Source organism: Emiliania huxleyi (genome assembly GCF_000372725.1).
Source record: "Emiliania huxleyi CCMP1516 unplaced genomic scaffold EMIHUscaffold_341, whole genome shotgun sequence".
In the NCBI taxonomy this organism is placed as follows: Eukaryota; Haptophyta; order Isochrysidales; family Noelaerhabdaceae; genus Emiliania; species Emiliania huxleyi.
Genome location: NW_005199434.1, coordinates 59,629 through 76,833, shown reverse-complemented (window position 1 = coordinate 76,833; position 17,205 = coordinate 59,629). Strand labels below are relative to the sequence as shown.

Here is a 17,205-nt window from a genome sequence, read left to right as displayed (position 1 = left end):
GAGGGGAGGAGGGGAGGAGGGGAGGCGAGCCTCCGCACGAGGCCGCCGCCGCCTGCGCCTCTGCCACTCCCGGCTGGGCCGGCTGGGCGTTGGCGAGGACGAGGCCTGCTCGGAGGGGGCGGTGTGAGGGAGGCGCGAGGGAGGGGTGAGGGAGGGGGGCGGGGGGGGGCGCGCGAGACTCGGCGGGAGAGGGAGGCGACGGGCGGCGACCGACTGGTGAATGGTGGGTGGTGGGTGGTGGGCTGGCAGGTGCTGCTACTGCTACTGCTGAGGTGGCGCGAGCCCGGGAAGCAGACGACGCCGAGGGACCAGTGGCCCCCGAGGCGGGGCTCGTGGACGGGGACAGGCGAGCAGGGCCTCGAGCTCACCTCGGGCCGATCTCGGGCTGACTTCCGGCTTATCTCGGGCCGATCTCGCGCTGATCTCGCGCTGATCTCGCGCTGATCTCGCGCTGATCGCGGGCTGATCTCGAGCTGATCTCGAGCTGATCTGTGTTTGCCCTCTCGGCCCCTCTCGGCCCCTCTCGGCTCCTCTCTCGCCTTGGAGAGCAGGTCCACTCCCGCGACCCACTTGATGAGCAGTTTGCGCAGCGCCTCTCCTGCCGACCAGCGGGCCGCGGGCGGACCGTCGTGAGCGCGTGCGCGTGTGCGCTGGTGTGTGTGGTGTGCTGCGAGGGAGGTGTAGCGACCGCCGCAGTTGCGTGTAGGGGCGCCTCGGCGCTGCAGGGCGAGGCGGAGGCGCTTGATGAAGAAAGGGGAGAAGATGTAGGTCCGCTCGGCGAGCCCGAGCTGGCGCAGCTGCTTCTCGAGCTTGAAGCGCAGGTACCATTCGACCAGGGTGTCGTTGAGAAGCAGCTGCTCCGGGCCGACCGTGCCGTCTGGCGTGCCGAGCCGGCGGTAGTCACCCCAGGTGAGGCAGATGGGCTCGCGTCCTCCGTCGCCGATCCGGACCCATCGGCTCGTGGTTGGTGTTCTGTCCGGTCAAGGCGGACGTGTGTTAGGGGCGGCCGTACGCACGCCACAGAGCGAGGCGCATGTGCGCGAACCTGCTTGCGCCGCGAGCGACGGCGCGAGTCGGCCGCCGGCTCGTCGTCGGATGAGAGCTCGACCACCACCGGCGCGGAGGTCTTAGCCGCCTTGCGCTTGCGTGGCGGCATGCCGACGAGCTTGTCGCGGTCTTGGTGAAGCCGGCAGCGAGTGAGTCCGCCCGCTTGGGTGGGCGCGGAAGAAACACTCGAGCACGTGAACCTTTGCCCGTCTCAGGGCGGCACATTCCCGTTCACATAAACGCACAACCCCAGGCCCCGAAAATCACACGTGGCGCATTCCCGTTCACACAAAAACACAACCCCGGGACCCAAGACGCACACACCCTCACTTAGGCATGAACGCCCGAAACTTGAACGGCGGGCGCTTGACGAACCCAAGGGGGAACGAGGCGGGAGGGGGGCGGAGGGCGGCGGCGAGGGGGCAGGGGCGGGGGCGGAAGGTCGAAGGAGGGTGGTGGGGGCAAGGGTGCCGTGGCCGCGAGGCCGGGCCCCGGCGGCGAGGGAGGGGGCAGAGACGGTGGCGACGGCGAGGGCGGCGGCGGCGAGGGCGAGGGGTGGTGAGAGTGGCAGCAGGCCGAGGGGGGCGGGGGTGAGTGCGGTGCGGCGGGGCGGGAGGCGGCGGCGCAAGGGCCGGGGCAAGGGCGGCGGCAAGGGCCGGGGGTAGTGTAAGAGATCTTGCGACGCCGGTGAGGGTGGCGGGGCGGCTGGAGGCGAGGGCGGCGGCCGGCCGACACGGGGTTGGAGGGAGCGGCGTGCGTGCCTGGCGACGCCTCGTCCAAGTGCGCAAGGAGAGTGGCAAGGGAGGTGACTGGGTGATGCTACAGAGGGTGCTTCGGAACGCAAAGAAGAGCGCATGGAAGGCTCTGAGGGGGGTAGGACGCTTGCGCCGCCCGCTCCGGAGGCCGCATTCAGCCCGGAGGGGACTGCGGGAGCGGCTCGTGGCGGCTCGGAGAGAGCCGGGTGTGTCTGCGTAGTGGCCTGCGCACTGCCTTGGGGCAGGCCGGCGGCGAGGGCGGTGGAGGTGACGGTGGTGGCGAGGGGGGGGCGGCCAGCTAGGGCGGTGGGGCGGCTGGAGGGGAGAGGGTGAGAGCGGCGGCATGCTGGAGGGCGGGGCGGCGGCGGCGGGAGGCGGAGTGTCACACGGAGGCGAGGGTGGCGGCGAGGGCCGCGGTGAGGGCGGCGAGGGCGGCGGTAAAGGGCGGGGGCTAGCGTCGGAGGGCGGGCTCGACGGCGACGGCAGCTGCAACGGGCGGCGGGGGCAAGGTGGGGATGAGGGTGGGGAGGGTGGCCGGAATGGTAGCGGCGGCGTGGGCGGTGGCGAGGGCGGTGGAGGTAACGGTGAAGTGGGTGCTTTGGAACGCAAAGAAGAGCGTGGAAGGCTCTGAGTAGACTCAGACGCTCGCGCCGCCCGCTCCGGAGGCCGCATTCAGCCCGGAGGGGACCGCGGGAGCGCCCAGTGGCGGCTCGGGGAGAGCCGGGTGTGGCTGCGCAGTGGCCTGCGCGCTGCCTTGGGGCAGAAATCGCGCTCTCGCCCCCTCAGCTCCGCCCCCGAGCGAGTGGGGCTCGGAGGAGAGGCGAGAGGGGGAGAGCGCCGAGAGAGCGACTGAGGAACGGGAGAGGCCCTGAGGGTTGTTGCGCGCGCGCAACAAATCGTCAGAACCAAGGCTGAATCTCAGCGGATCGTGGCAACAAGGCCACTCTGCCGCGTACAATACCCCGTTCCTTATTCAAGTCGTCTGCAAGGGATTCGTCGGCCCGGGTCCGTGAATTGTGGTCGCTCGCGGCTCAGGCAGTGCTACCGTTGCTCGTGGCGTCCCCGGGCCGGTAGGTGGCTTTCCTTCCGGCATGGATTCTAACTTAGAGGCGTTCAGTTATAATCCGGCGCATGGCAGCTTCGCCGCATCGCCGTTTCCGGCGGCGGCTATACCGATGATGCGAATTGGTGGTTCCTCTCGTACTGAACCAAATTACCGTAGAAAAACAGACAGCAGTAGGGTAAAACTAACCTGTCTCACGACGGTCTAAACCCAGCTCACGTTCCCTGTTGGTGGGTGAACAATCCTGCATTTGGCCCCCGCTGCGAGGCAGTGATAGGAAGAGCCGACATCGAAGGATCAAAAAGCTACGTCGCTATGAACGCTTGGCAGCCACAAGCCAGTTATCCCTGTGGTAACTTTTCTGACACCTCTAGCTTGAAATTCCCAAAGACGAGAGGATCGATAGGCCACGCTTTCGCGGTTTGTATTCGTACTGAAAATCAAAATCAACCGAGCTTTTCCCCTTTCGGTCCACATGAGATTTCTGTTCTCATTGAGCTCAAAATCGGGCGCCTGCGTTATTTTTTAACAGACGTGCCGCCCCAGCCAAACTCCCCACCTGTTAGTGTCCCCGACGCGGATCGCGCGCACGAAGCGGCTTGGATCCAGAAGTGAGGCGAGCCTCCCTCCGCGCCACCGAGTAAGTAAAACAACGTTGACGGTTGCGGTATTTCACTGTCGGGTTGCCCCTCCCGCATATTCTACACCCATCAAGTCGTTCCACAGTAACAGACTAGAGTCAAGCTCAACAGGGTCTTCTTTCCCCGCTGATTCTTCCAAGCCCGTTCCCTTGGCTGTGGTTTCGCTAGACAGTAGATAGGGACAGTGGGAATCTCACGAATCCATTCATGCGCGTCACTAATTGGATGACGAGGCATTTGGCTACCTTAAGAGAGTCATAGTTACTCCCGCCGTTTACCCGCGCTTGGTTGAATTTCTTCACTTTGACATTCAGAGCACTGGGCAGAAATCACATTGCGTCAGCACCCTCGCGGGCCATCGCAATGCTTTGTTTTAATTAAACAGTCGGATTCCCCTTGTCCGCGCCAGTTCTGAAGCGGCTGTTCGTCGCGCAGGGAGAGCCGGAGCGCTCCTAGGCCGTCCGCCGGACGGCCGCGCGGGATCCGCAGCCGTGAGGCCGTAGTCCCCGCGCAGCCAGCCGGCCTCGAGCCTAGGACCCCTGCGCCCAGCCTTCAGAGCCATTCCTTCTCCCGAGGTTGCGGAACCATTTTGCCGACTTCCCTTACCTACATTGCTCTATCGACTAGAGGCTGTTCACCTTGGAGACCTGATGCGGTTATGAGTACGACCAGGCGTGAGAACGAACCGCTCCCCCGGATTTTCACGGGCCGTCGGGAGCGCGCCGGACACCCCAAGACTTAGGGTGCTTTGCCTGCCGTGTAGCCCTCGCTCCGGCTAAACCGATTCCAGGGCAGGAGGCAGTTAAGAAGAAAAGAGAACTCTTCCCAGGGCTCCCGCCGGCGTCTCCGGGTTCGTTCGCGTCGCCGCCCACCATCCACGCGCTGGCTCGGGAATATTAACCCGATTCCCTTTCGACGGACGGGCTGACAGAACCAGCCGCGTTCGGCGGAGTTTTCCTGTCTCTTAGGGTCGGCTCACCCGTGTCCAACTGCTGTTCACACGGAACCTTTCTCCACTTCAGTCTTCAAAGTTCTCATTTGAATATTTGCTACTACCACCAAGATCTGCACCGGGGCCCGCTTCACCCAGGCTCGCGCCCAAGGCTGCGCCGCGAGCCCCGCGCCCTCCTACTCGCCGGCGCCTCGCGCTCGCGCCGGCGGCCGCGCATCGGTGGTCCGCTTGAGCGCCATCCATTTTCAGGGCTAGTACCTTCGGCAGGTGAGTTGTTACACACTCCTTAGCGGGTTCCGACTTCCATGGCCACCGTCCTGCTGTCTGGAGGTACCAACGCCTTTTGTGGTATCTGATGAGCGGACACTTGGGTACCTTAGCGCGGCGTTCGGTTCATCCCGCATCGCCAGTTCTGCTTACCAAAAATGGCCCACTTTGAACGCGCCGTTCGCCGCCCGGGATCACTCAAGCATCCCGGGCCTCTTGCCCATTTAAAGTTTGAGAATAGGTGCAAGCTGTTTCAGCCCACAGGCCTCTAATCATTCGCTTTACCTGACAAAACCGTTGCGTTCAAGCTATCCTGAGGGAAACTTCGGAGGGAACCAGCTACTAGATGGTTCGATTAGTCTTTCGCCCCTATACCCAGATTCGACGAACGATTTGCACGTCAGTATCGCTACGAGCCTCCACCAGAGTTTCCTCTGGCTTCACCCTACCCAGGCATAGTTCACCATCTTTCGGGTCCCGACAGGTGTGCTCCACTCAAACCCCTCACAGCAGGTCAAGGTCGGTTGGCAGGGCATGCCCTTCACTTTCATTCCGCACGCGGGCTTGCCACCCGGGTACTCGCACACGTGTCAGACTCCTTGGTCCGTGTTTCTAGACGGGTCGGAGGGGCCCGTTCCGTCAGCCGGGCCCCGGGCCGCGCCAGGACGGGAGCTGGCCGTAAAGCCCCGCTCCCGGGTTGAGGCGCGGCGCCGAGGCGCGGCTGACCCGGCGCGCAGAAGTGCACCTGGGGAGAACCCCAGGCTGAGTCGGCGCGCCGAAGCCGGGCCCATCCGGGTTTCCTCCTACCGATTTCAAGCACTCTTTGACTCTCTTTTCAAAGTTCTTTGCATCTTTCCCTCACGGTACTTGTTCGCTATCGGTCTCTCGCCAGTATTTAGCTTTAGATGGAATTTACCACCCAATTCAAGCTGCAATCCCAAGCAACCCGACTCGACGAGGACGCATCGTAAGGCCGCAACCCGCCACGGTACGGGATTCTCACCCTCTCCGACACCCTGTTCCAAGGGACTTGAGCGGCGGGCGCGGCCGATAACGCCTCTCTAGACCACAATTCGGGGGGCGCTGCATACGCGAGGCCTCCAGATTGGCAGCGTGAGCTCAGCCCGCTTCATTCGCCATTACTAGGGGCATCCTGGTTAGTTTCTTCTCCTCCGCTTAGTGATATGCTTAAGTTCAGCGGGTAGTCTTGCCTCATTCGATGGCGGGTTTCGAGACGCGCGGCCGCACAGAGAGAGCGGCCGCGCGCCGGGGCGGGCGGGCCTCGCTCTCCGAAAGGAGAGGAGAGGCACCGCGCACGCCGGGGGTCGCGAGGCAGAACGGGGCACGCGTCCGCCGGAGGTCTAGTCGTGGACTTAGCACTCCGGCGGGGACGCGGGTTAGACGCCGCCGCCGCGCTCGCAAGGCAGCCTTGGGCGGGCGCGCGGGGGAGCCGAGGCTCCCCCGCGCGGCCGCCGGCTCCGGAGACGAGAGAGAGAGCTCTCTCGCTCCGAGGAGGATGGAGGCGCCCCTCGAAGAGACATGCGTCCGAGCGGAGCCCGGATGCGCCATTTGCGTTCAAAGGTTCGATGATTCACTGAATTCTGCAATTCGCACTACGTATCGCATTTCGCTGCGTTCTTCATCGTTGCGAGAGCCAAGATATCCATCGGCAGGAGTTGTGGGGTTTCATGGTTTGAGGCAGCGCCGGCGTGAGAGCCCGCGCTGCGCAAGAGAGGGGGCCGTGGGGAGGGGAGAGCCACGCGCGCGCCCGAGGCGCACACGTGCACTCCACACTCACCCAGGCGCGAGACAAGAGGGGTGCGGGCCCGGGTCGGCTCAGGAGAGCCCCCCGGACAGCCGCGCGCTCCGCGCGAACGCGGAGCCCGCGACGGGGTTAGACGGGGTACGGTGCAACATCGGTGTGGGTTGGAAAGACCGGTAATGATCCTTCCGCAGGTTCACCTACGGAAACCTTGTTACGACTTCTCCTTCCTCTAAATGATAAGGTTCGGACAGCTTCCCGCGGCGTCGCGGCTGGAGAACCAGCTGCGGCGCCGCAGTCCGGGGGCCTCACCGGATCATTCAATCGGTAGGAGCGACGGGCGGTGTGTACAAAGGGCAGGGACGTAATCAACGTGCGCTGATGACACACGCTTACTAGGAATTCCTCGTTGAAGATTAATAGTTGCAATAATCTATCCCCATCACGATGCAATTTCAAAAGATTACCCGGACCTCTCGGTCAAGGTGATAGACTCGTTGAGTGCATCAGTGTAGCGCGCGTGCGGCCCAGAACATCTAAGGGCATCACAGACCTGTTATTGCCGCGAACTTCCACTTGTTGAAGACAAGTTGTCCCTCTAAGAAGCTCCAGCGAACGGAGGGTTCGCGTCGCTATTTAGCAGGCTGCGGTCTCGTTCGTTAACGGAATTAACCAGACAAATCACTCCACCAACTAAGAACGGCCATGCACCACCACCCATCGAATCAAGAAAGAGCTCTCAATCTGTCAATCCTCACAATGTCTGGACCTGGTAAGTTTCCCCGTGTTGAGTCAAATTAAGCCGCAGGCTCCACTCCTGGTGGTGCCCTTCCGTCAATTCCTTTAAGTTTCAGCCTTGCGACCATACTCCCCCCGGAACCCAAAGACTTTAGTTTCCCGAAAGGTGCTGAAGGAGTCACAAATGGAACATCCTCCAATCCCTAGTCGGCATGGTTTATGGTTAAGACTACGACGGTATCTGATCGTCTTCGATCCCCTAACTTTCGTTCTTGATCAGTGAAAACATCCCTGGCAAATGCTTTCGCAGTGGTTCGTCTTCCGCTGGTCTGAGAATTTCACCTCTCTCGGCGGAATACGAGTGCCCCTGACTGTCCCTGTTAATCATTACTCCGGTGTTCGAAACCAACAAAATAGCACCAGAGTCCTATTTCATTATCCCATGCTAATCCATGCAAGAGCGACTGCCTGCTTGAAACACTCTGATTTTTTCAAAGTAAAAGACCCGTCTCCCGCGCCCGCTCAGTTAAGAGTAGGCGCGGTCTCCGGGTGGAAGGACGCGCCGGCCAGTGCATACCCATCGGCAGACCGGTCGGCCCGCCCCGAAATCCGACTACGAGCGTTTTAACTGCAACAACTTTAATATACGCTATTGGAGCTGGAATTACCGCGGCTGCTGGCACCAGACTTGCCCTCCAATTGATCCTCGTGAAGAGATGTAAATTGTACTCATTCCAATTACAAGACTAAAATAGCCCTGTATTGTTATTTCTTGTCACTACCTCCCTGTGTCAGGATTCGGGCAATTTACGCGCCTGCTGCCTTCCTTGGATGTGGTAGCCATTTCTCAGGCTCCCTCTCCGGAATCGAACCCTAATTCTCCGTTACCCGTTAACGCCATGGTAGGCCTCTATCCTACCATCGAAAGCTGATAGGGCAGAAATTTGAATGAACCATCGCCGGCGTAGAGCCGTGCGATTCGAGCAGTTATTATGACTCAGCACGCAACCGGAGACCGGTTTGGTTTCTTATCTAATAAATACATCCCTCCGTGAGTCGGGAACTCCTGCATGTATTAGCTCTAGAATTACTACGGTTATCCAAGTAGCAAGGTACCATCAAATAAACCATAACTGATTTAATGAGCCATTCGCAGTTTCACAGTATAGTCGCTTATACTTAGACATGCATGGCTTAATCTTTGAGACAAGCATATGACTACTGGCAGGATCAACCAGGTAGCCCGCAGACAACCCGCGGGGAGGGAGCCTAGTCGGAGACCAGACCCCCTCCCACAACGGAAGTCCCGGACCAGACAGGGGCAGGCCAGCGCGCGCGGTCCGAGTCAGAGCCCTCCGTCTCCGGAGGGGACAAGAGACCACCGCGCGCGGCCGCCCAGAGTCTGACCGACAGTGCTCACTCCAAGGCCAACATGGCCGCTTGGGGGGGTGCACGCGCAGCCGAAGGCGCCTGAGCGCGGCGTCCAAGGGGAAGAGTGGGGAGGGCGCGTAGGCCCTCTCCGTGAGCGTGAGCGCATGGTGTCTCCGTTAACGTGGGCACGCCACGCCATGTGGTGGCCGTACACGCGCATTGAAGGGCGGAGGGCGGAGCGTTCCCCCTGCTACGCGCGAATCGCGGGAGAGTGTGATGTGTATGGACACTGCCGAGGTGTGAATAAAACTGCCCGGTCGCGAGGTCTCGGAGAAACTTAGGGTACACGTATATGCTTCCGGTGCGGGTGGGCGGTGGGGACGAGCCACCCCAGACATGTGCATGCACATGTGTTCTCTCTGTTCGTCTCTAGGTGTTCTCGAGATCACGAATGCCGCGTGGGCGTGCGCGTGCGTGAAAAATGTGAGAGATAAATAGCAGAGCTGACGATGAAAATAGCAGAGCCGACGGTGGACAGTAGTCCCACACAGGTCACAGCCAAAGGCAGTCAACGTCGCTCAATGAGAGTCTCCACGTGCGCTCAACACACAACAGTGTGAGCTGTGACCCTGAACGTACCATGCATGTAGAGCCGTAAGTGAAGCGGTGTGGCGGTGGGCGTTGGGCGGTGGCACACGCAGTGCCCCGCACTTTCAGTAGATGAAGCCCGGCTTGTCCGGCGTGATGGCCTCACTCCGCTGGCTCTGCGACTCCTCCAGCAGGAAGCCGGAGAGAGACTGCGACGCCGCCGTCGGCCGGGCCGGCCCTTGCCGCACGGCCGCCTCGGCCGGGGGAGGGGCCGGCAAGCCCTGGGCCAGCCCCGGAAAGCGGAGGGTCGGTCCGTGCGCGCCGGCGGCGCACACTGCGAGCGGCACCGCGCCGACCAGCCCCTCGCCCGGCCGCCCCTCCTCGAGCGGCCTCGTCACCACGGTCACGGTCCGGCCGGCCTGCAGCGCGAGCAGGAGCAGCAGCGCGCCCGCGCGCGCCTCGCCCACGCCCGCGCCGTGCGCCGCCGCGTAGCCCGCCAGGCACGGGTACACGACGCTCTCCGGCGCGATCGAGAGCGTCAGGAGGCAGTCCGCCGAGCCGTGCGCCCACACGTGCACTCTGCCGGCGGCCGAGATCGCGGCGAGGTGGGAGGAGCAGCCGGCGAGGGCGACAGCCACCTGCCGCTCCCCCCCCGCCCGCCCCTCCCCGCCCTCCGCCCCCTCTCCGCCCCCGCCCCCCGCCCGCAGGTCGCCGTCCGCCTCGCAGCCCGCCCGCGTGACGGCGAACCGCTGCACGAGCACCGACGGCGACGCGGCCGCGCGCCAGCCCAGCGCCGTGCTCACGACGAAGCGGCCGAGCACGCGCGCCTCGTCCGCAACCTCGCCCTCGTCCTCGCCCTCGACGTCTCGAGCCGGCCTGCGCGCCGCCAGCCGCGCCTCGTCCGCCTCGCCCGTGCAGTCGAGAAGCAGCAGCGACCTGTCGAGGGGCTGCAGCAGCGCGTCTTGCAGCGCCGGGCCGGCGGGCGGCGGAAGCTTCACAAACACGTTGACCAAGCAGCCGGTCGCGACCTGCCAAACGGCGGCGCCCCACTCGAAGGCCGCGACTAGCAGGCCGAGCCCGGTGCGGGGCGACAGGCAGAGCAGAGAGAGCGGCACTGACGGCGCCGCCGGGCAAGCAACACCCCTTGGCGGCGCCTCGCGCAGCACCTGCGGTTCCATTCGCAAACGAAGTCAAGCCGCCCACCGCTGGGCCGGTGCAGCTGGCGGCGCCTCGCGTCGGCACCGCGTGCGCCGACGGCAGCTCGACCGGCCGCGCGCGCGAGGCGGAGGAGAGGGAGGCGCCGGAGAGGTGCCAGGTGCGGACGGCGCCGTCGGCGCAGCCTGCGGCGAGGACGAGGAGCGCGCCGGAGCCGGAGGAGCCGCGCTCGTCGTCCGCCGGCTCGGCGACGCCGTCGGCGGAGAAGGTGCGGAGGAGCGCCGCGCAGAGGATGGCGTGCTCGCCCTCGAGTCGGAGGGCGGCCGGCCGCGGCGGCAGCTGCGCGCCCAGCGAGGGCCACGGGGCGCTCCTGCGGCGACGCGCGGGCGCCGGGACGATGGGGGGGCAGGAGGAAGGGTTGGGCGGGGCGGAGGCGAGGTGGCGGGCGCGGCACCGTCCGGCGGGCGGGTCGAGGCGGTAGACGAGGGCGACGCCGCCGGGGGAGAGCACGCCCGCCGCTGCGAGGAGCTGCGGCGAGGGCTGGCGCGGGGAGGAGGTGGTGCGAGCGCCCTCGAAGGCGGCGCAGCTCAGCACGTCCCTCGGGCCGGCGGCGAAGGCGGCAGCCATCAACCACTCGCTCGCGCCGGCGCCCGTCCGCTCCCAGAGGAGGACGCGCGACGACTGCAGGGGCGGGGGGGGGGGGGGGGGATCGCCGGCGACTCTCCTTTGCTCTCCGCTCTCCCTACCCCGCTGCCTGCTCCCTTCCACCCCTCCTGCCCCTGCCCCTCCCTCCACACCTCCCTCTCTCTCTCTCCTCCTCCTCCTCCTCCTCCTCCTCTCTCTCTCTCCTCTCTCTCCCTACCCCCGTCGCCTCGAGCACGACGATCCTCCCGTCCGGCAGGCACAGGCAGCGCACCACCCGCGTGACACGCCCTTCCCCCTCGGGCAGCGCAAGCGTCGCGCTGTGCAGGGCGCTCGCCGCTGCCTCGCCGCCGCCTCGCCCGACTCCCGCCTCCTCGCTCGCTGCCGCCGCCGCCGCCGCCGCCGCCTCCGCCGCCGCCACCTCCGTTGCCGCCGCCGCCTCCGCCGCCGCCGCCTCCATTGCTGCCGCCGCCTCCGCCGCCGTCTCCGCCGCCGCCGCCGCCGCCGCCGCCGCGTCCACCTCCGCCTCCGCTTCCGCGGGTCGCTCCCCCCCCCTCCCTCCCCCGCGCTCGTCGCCTCGCCTCGCCTCTAGCGGCGCCGCGAGGGCGGGCTGGGCGGGCTGCACCGCCTCTGCCGGGGCGGGATGCGCTGGCGCCTCCGCCTGCAGCTCGGCCTGCGGGCGTGCAGCCGGCGGCGGCGGAGGCGGCGGAGGCGGCTCGACGGGCGGGGATGGCGAGCGTGCGGTCTCCGAGCCGTGCAGAGAGGCCGTGGTGGTCGCGTCGTTTGATGGTTGCCCGCCTCCCTGTGCGGCCGCCTCTGCGGCGGTTGGAGCAGGCGCCTCGGCAGGCGGCGCGCTCGCCACTGGCGCGGACGCATCGTCGGTCCCGGGCCGCGGCGTGGCGAGCGGCGCCGCGCGAGCTGGCGTGACGGCGATGCGCTGCCGCTTTGGCGACTTTGGCGACAGCGCGAGCGCGAGAGTCGGACCCACAGCGGGCGGCCCACGCCCCTCGATGTAGGCGAGCCGCGCGTGCAGCTCGGCGAAAGAGAGCGCCATGCGGGCGATCGAATCGTTCGTCGGAACGGAGTCGGTGTCGGAAAAAGGCATGGATTCTGAAAGTTCAAGGCTTGAGAGCGTACACGCTGGAGCTGTCTTCGCCGAGCGCGGGACCGAAAAAGAATTTGCACGGGCGGTTCCCCTGTGTCCCTGATCGTCCTTACAAGATCCTGCTCGTGCAGGTGGGGACCCTGTCCTTCTCCCACCCCTTGTTTGGTGCGTCCCTTTTCTTTCTTTATTTATTGCGCGCCGCAAAGAGAGCGCGGCGCGTACAGAGAAGCACGCGCTGCCCACGCACCGTGAAGGCCGTCTCGTGAGTCGGCGATCCGAGCCCTGTTCATAGCAAAAAGTGTGAACGGCGCCTCTTCACACCTCGACACCACGTGAGCGCCGTCCGGCGCCTTCTCACCGCCCCAAGGGCGCTCCGCGCCGTGCTCTCAGCGCCGAGCGTGCAGCGCAGCACACACGCGACACGCCCCTTGGACGACGGCTGATGAATCGGCGTCTCGAGCCCTATCCGAGTCGAAAAGTGTGAGAACCGTCTCTTCACACACCTCGAAGCCGCTAAGTGTTTTTCGCCGTCAAGCCGCTCTAGCGGCGCTGCGCGCCGCGTTGAGAGCGCGGCGCGTGCGGAGGAGCACGCGCTGCGCACGCACCGCGAAGGCCGTCTCGTGAGTCGGCGAGCCGAGCGCTGCATAGCAGAAAGTGTGAACGGCGGCTCTTCACACACCGCAACACAAGCCCGTCCGGCGCCGTCTCGGCCGCCCAAGGGCGCCGCGACTCAGCTCCCTGATTCGAACGCCAGCGATGCTCCGCTACACAACTTCTCTCGCCCTTGCCTGCGCGACCGTGCTCCTCGTCGTCCCACATGCATGGCCTGTCACCACGGATGCCGCCCGCGCTGCTGTCACCGTCGTCCAAACAGCGCTCGTTTGGCCGGTGGTCCTCTACCATAGCGCGTTGCCGGTGCGGCTGCTGGCGCTCGTCTTCGCGGCGCTTGGTTGTGTGCAGCAGGCGTTCGTGTTAGGCATCAACACGGGAGAATTCTACCCGCATCTCATCCCTGGCCTTCTCCTCATGCGGGGCGGCGTGCTCGCGCTAGGCTCGAGCGGCCTGCCCTTTCCCATCGCCGCCTCGCAGGGCGTCTGCACCCTCGCCGTGCTGCTACTCCTTGCGGTGGGGCAGTGGTACCAGACTCTGCTGGGCCGTGGGCTGCACGTCGCGCACGTTGCGCATGAGCTGATGTTTATAGTGGTCGGCTGCCTCGTCCTCACTGGCACGCTGCAGTCTGTGCTCCCCGCACCGCGCGCCGCGCGTCTGCAGGAGGCGCGACGCCTCCTTGAGCCCATTTGCTACGCCGCCCTCGGCGTCCTCTTTCTCTCGCACATCCACGACAAGTCCGCCGTCGGCACCGCGTGGCACGTCGTCCTTGGCTGGGCCCTCATTGGCCAAGCCGCCGCCCTCCTGCTAGCCAGCTTTGTGCATGCGCACAACCCGCCGCAGGGCGTGGCCAGCCTCGCCAACGCGTGCGTCGCATACGCGTGGGTGATGCCGGGCGTGTGGCTCATCCACATGGCGAGCTTCCACTACCTCTTCGCGCGCGGCTGGCACAACGACGTCGACATCAAGCAAGGGGTGCACCACCTACTCTGGCCCGGAGAGCTGGTGAAAAAAATAACCTTCGGAGGATCTCTCGCAGTCGACTATCTATCACAGCCGACTATCTCTCATAGGCCACGGACGCCGCGACGGTGAAGGACGACGCCAAGGCGCGCGAGTACATTGGTGTCTACCTCACCGTCGACCTGCTCTTCTCGGCCGCGCTTGTGCTCGCAGCCATCCTCGGCGGCAGCAACGGCGGCCGGGGCGACCTGATACCCTCCAAGGAGCTTGATGATGACGGCGACCTGCCCCTGCCAACACGCACGCACAACGCCGACAACACTGTCAAGATGAGCAATCCGCTCGTTGCGCCGGTACAGGAAAATGTATCTCCATTCACGACTAACAGATTCGGCAGCTAGAAGGCGGTGGCGTCGGCACAGCTGGATCGCGCTCTGCGGGTATTCCTGTAGTAGGTGTAGAAGCAACGAGCTCCGCCGCCCCCGCGCGCGGGCTCGCCGAGCCCGAGAGACGCGCAGGCGCTTTCTTTTCCCTTGTGTGCTGTGCGGGGGAGTTCGCTCCGGGATATGCTTGAATTCTTTTTTCCTGCGAGTCAAACGGCGTTTCGGAAACGGCTCCCCGGGCGCCTCGAGTGTATTTGACGAGGCTGCTGAAACCAGGCCTGAAAGCTAAATTTGCGAAGAAGGTCTGCCGATTGCCAGTCCACGCATGACCCGGGCGGCCGGCTCCAGTCGGAGCTCGTCGGCCTGACTGGCAGGCCTGGATGGCGAGGAAAGACTCCACTGATCTCGATTCTGTCGTCAGCCGGCACATGCCACCCCACACACAACATCGTCTTGAGAAGAGGCAAGTCGGCGGGCGCACAGGGCAGTCATGTTCGTTGCGAGCGAATGGGCGCCGAGCGCCTATAGGGAGCATAAATAAATAAACAAAGAGTCGTAGAAAATCCAAAATCCAAATCGCAAACATAGAAACCCAAACACACACAGCCACGTGGCATAGGAGAGCAGGAGGCGAAAGGAAGTATGGCAAACTTCCCAAGGACGCACGAGCGAGAAGCACAGCAGAGCAGACAGATGACGATTACCACCCAGCGCACGACCGCCAACTCTCCGGCGCAGGCCGCGAAAAACCGAGTCCGCGGGCCGCCGACGGTCGCGGCGCGCCGGCGCGGCAGCGGACGCAGCCCGGTTCGCAGCTTCGCGAGCTACGGGGGCGGCCACAGCACGGCCCGGTGGCCGCCCCCGCAATGAGGCCAAGCGGTGGGCATCCGGCAAAAGCCGCAAGACGGGATTCGCGAAGGCGCGGGCCACCTTCCGCGGCGGAGGCCGCGGCAAGGCAGTTCAAGATTACAACAGTATTCAAGTATTGTACTCATAATACACGCGCATCGTGAGTACTCAACTCATGAGTACCACCGCACTTGAGTATTCCTTGAGCGCAGCGACTGCAGCCTTCGCGCCGGCCTCGGCCATTGCTCAGAGGCAACGGCGAACGCACTGCGTCCACCCGCCCTTTGCCGCCGCTTTTGGGGCGCGTGCATCGTCAAAATTTTTGCTGCGACGCGAGAGGCGAAATGGGGCTAACTGGGGCGGCCAAATTCACACCTCGCGGGACTACTTATGTTTTCGTAAACGTAGTCGTGGCCCCCCGCTACGTCGCACGAGTGCAACTGGGTAGCGGGGGGCTAAAAATCTCTCTCTCTCGGTTACGCCGAGGCCGCGCAGCGGAACCCTAATAAGGGCGCGGTCAGTCGGTCGGCGCCGCCCCTGGAATGTCCTCGCCGCCGAAGGGGCGGCCCCGCTTGAGGTGGCTGGCGTTGCGGTCTATCCCTTTCTCGACTGTCTGAGCTTGTTTTTGTGTGGAACGGAGCTTACGTGAACCCTCCCAAATGGGTGATCTGATGCTGGTAGGGCTTGAGAGTGGCCTGCCATGTCACAAGAAGGACTGTGATTGCAGGAGAGTACCACCAACCATCACTCTAGTTGGTATAGTACCCCATCTTCACCCATCGAGTGATTTCTTTTTTAGTTTCCCATAGGTAAGGTAGTGTGTGTGTGTGTGTGTGTGTGTGTGTGTGTGTGTGTGTGTCAAAGAATACTCACTCACAGGTAAGGTAGGTAGGTAGGAAGGTAGGTAGGGGCAGGGCAGGGGCCGGTCAGGTTTTTGCAGAATTTCATCAAGTCCGCCCAAGCAAAAAAAGTACACACTGGGTCCGGGTTGTGCGTTTACGTGAACGGAGCTTCTCTTGCCGTGAATGGCCGGGCCTCCGAGTCGGCGTCTAGCGCGCGCGATAAGGTTTTTGCTCGCCTTCCCTGGGACCCCGTGTTGCGTGACTCTGTGCAATTTCGGGCCCGGGGTTGTGCGTTTACGTGAATGGCCGGGCAGGGTGCCCAGAATATGGTCTGGTACCTCGGGCGAGCTGGCGCGTGTGTAGACCGCATCGGCGGCCCTGGGAAGTACGACTCCGCGTCGACGTCCAACAGCCTCTCCTACGCAGATAATCACGCCACTTGCCGCCAGTCCTGCGACGTCGGCGCTTTCTGCGTCGGCTACAGCTTTTACGCTCCGCTCGTCGGAGGTCAGGTCGTGTGCAAGACCTATAAGGCGCCAGCACCGGAGGACGCGATTGCGGGCGCAACGCCCTCGAGCGGCACGACGTGCTACGAAAAAATATATTCACCGGCGCCGTCGCCTCCGCCGCCGCGCCCGCCGCCTATCACTTTTTTGACCTCATTGCTGCCCGCGGGGTGGCTGCTATTGCCGCCGCCAGAGCCGCCGCCCTCGCCGCCCTCGCCGCCCCCACCGTCCTCGCCGCTGCCGCTGCCGCCGCCCTCCCCACCGTCTCCGTCGCTGCCCCCTCCGACCTCGCCGTCGCCCCAGCGGCCGCCGCCCTCGCCGCTGCCGCCGCAGCCGCCCTCGATGCCGCCGCCCCCCACGCCGCCACCACCACCCTCGCCTCCACCCTCGCCTCCACCCTCGCCGCCTCCAGCCTCGCCGATCCGAAGACGAAGGCGACCAGGGCAGCCCGGGAGGCGATGAAGATGCCGCACCGGCCACGCCCGAGGAGCCCTCCTTGTGCTCGCCCCCTTTGCCTCGGAACAGCTCGTAGTACTTCTCCTTGATCGCTGCCACTGCCGGCTCGAAGGCCTTCTTGTTGAAGCCAATCCTGACCAGCACAGCGAGGTGGGCCGGGTTGAGGTTGGGGTCTGCCAGCAGCCCAGCGCGAGAGAAGATCTGCTCGACGTTGGCCTCGCGCGGCAGGTGGCACGCAGTCTGCTTGAAGAGAACGTAGTGCAGCGGGAACTTGTTGCGCAGCGCCCACATCATGGCGAACTCGTTGAGCAGGCCATCCTCCGTGGTGAACTTTCGCCCTTCCCAGAACGATCCGAGGAACTTGACCTGCGTGCCGATAAGAATCATCGGCTGCCGAAGCAGCTTGTATTTTTGCACTTCAAGCCGAGGCTGGGTCCTTCCCTTCCTCTTTGGCGGCATATTGTACCTCAACGGTCGGTGTTGGCACTGGGGTTCCCTTCGGGTGCATCGT

The 17,205-nt window shown here is 64.5% G+C and overlaps 5 protein-coding genes across 5 annotated transcripts in view; all 5 read left to right on the top strand.

Annotated features, from left to right (window-relative positions):
- The first annotated feature begins 2,693 nt into the window (after positions 1 to 2,693).
- EMIHUDRAFT_79718 (hypothetical protein) lies at positions 2,694 to 3,556 on the top strand. The gene has a single exon (XM_005773229.1). The coding sequence runs from the start codon at positions 3,181 to 3,183 to the stop codon at positions 3,478 to 3,480; it is 300 nt and encodes a 99-aa protein (XP_005773286.1). The 5' UTR covers positions 2,694 to 3,180; the 3' UTR covers positions 3,481 to 3,556.
- Positions 3,557 to 4,809: 1,253 nt separating this feature from the next.
- Positions 4,810 to 5,184, top strand: EMIHUDRAFT_75086 (hypothetical protein; the record flags this gene model as incomplete). Its single annotated transcript, XM_005773228.1, has 2 exons — positions 4,810 to 4,904; positions 4,974 to 5,184. Coding segments are annotated over 2 exons (306 nt in total), but the record flags the coding sequence as incomplete, so codon positions are not given.
- A 760-nt stretch (positions 5,185 to 5,944) lies between these two features.
- EMIHUDRAFT_79717 (hypothetical protein) lies at positions 5,945 to 7,568 on the top strand (the record flags this gene model as incomplete). The annotated part of the gene is made up of 1 exon (XM_005773227.1): positions 5,945 to 7,568. The coding sequence occupies one exon, from the start codon at positions 5,945 to 5,947 to the stop codon at positions 6,665 to 6,667; it is 723 nt and encodes a 240-aa protein (XP_005773284.1). The 3' UTR covers positions 6,668 to 7,568.
- Positions 7,569 to 12,842: 5,274 nt separating this feature from the next.
- Positions 12,843 to 14,059, top strand: EMIHUDRAFT_241739 (hypothetical protein; the record flags this gene model as incomplete). Its single annotated transcript, XM_005773226.1, has 2 exons — positions 12,843 to 13,700; positions 13,769 to 14,059. The coding sequence occupies 2 exons, from the start codon at positions 12,843 to 12,845 to the stop codon at positions 14,057 to 14,059; spliced, it is 1,149 nt and encodes a 382-aa protein (XP_005773283.1).
- A 1,999-nt stretch (positions 14,060 to 16,058) lies between these two features.
- Positions 16,059 to 17,205, top strand: part of EMIHUDRAFT_315944 (hypothetical protein) — a gene marked incomplete at both ends in the record, with an annotated part of 2,612 nt that continues 1,465 nt past the window's right edge. The window contains 2 exons of the mRNA XM_005773225.1: positions 16,059 to 16,348; positions 17,118 to 17,185. Coding sequence (XP_005773282.1) covers positions 16,059 to 16,348; positions 17,118 to 17,185 — 358 coding nt within the window. The remainder of the gene's footprint in view (positions 16,349 to 17,117; positions 17,186 to 17,205) is intronic.

Excerpts from the sequence above, each read along its gene's own strand:
- EMIHUDRAFT_79718 (XM_005773229.1), top strand. The coding sequence starts at position 3,181 with ATGAACGCTTGGCAGCCACAAGCCAGTTATCCCTGTGGTAACTTTTCT.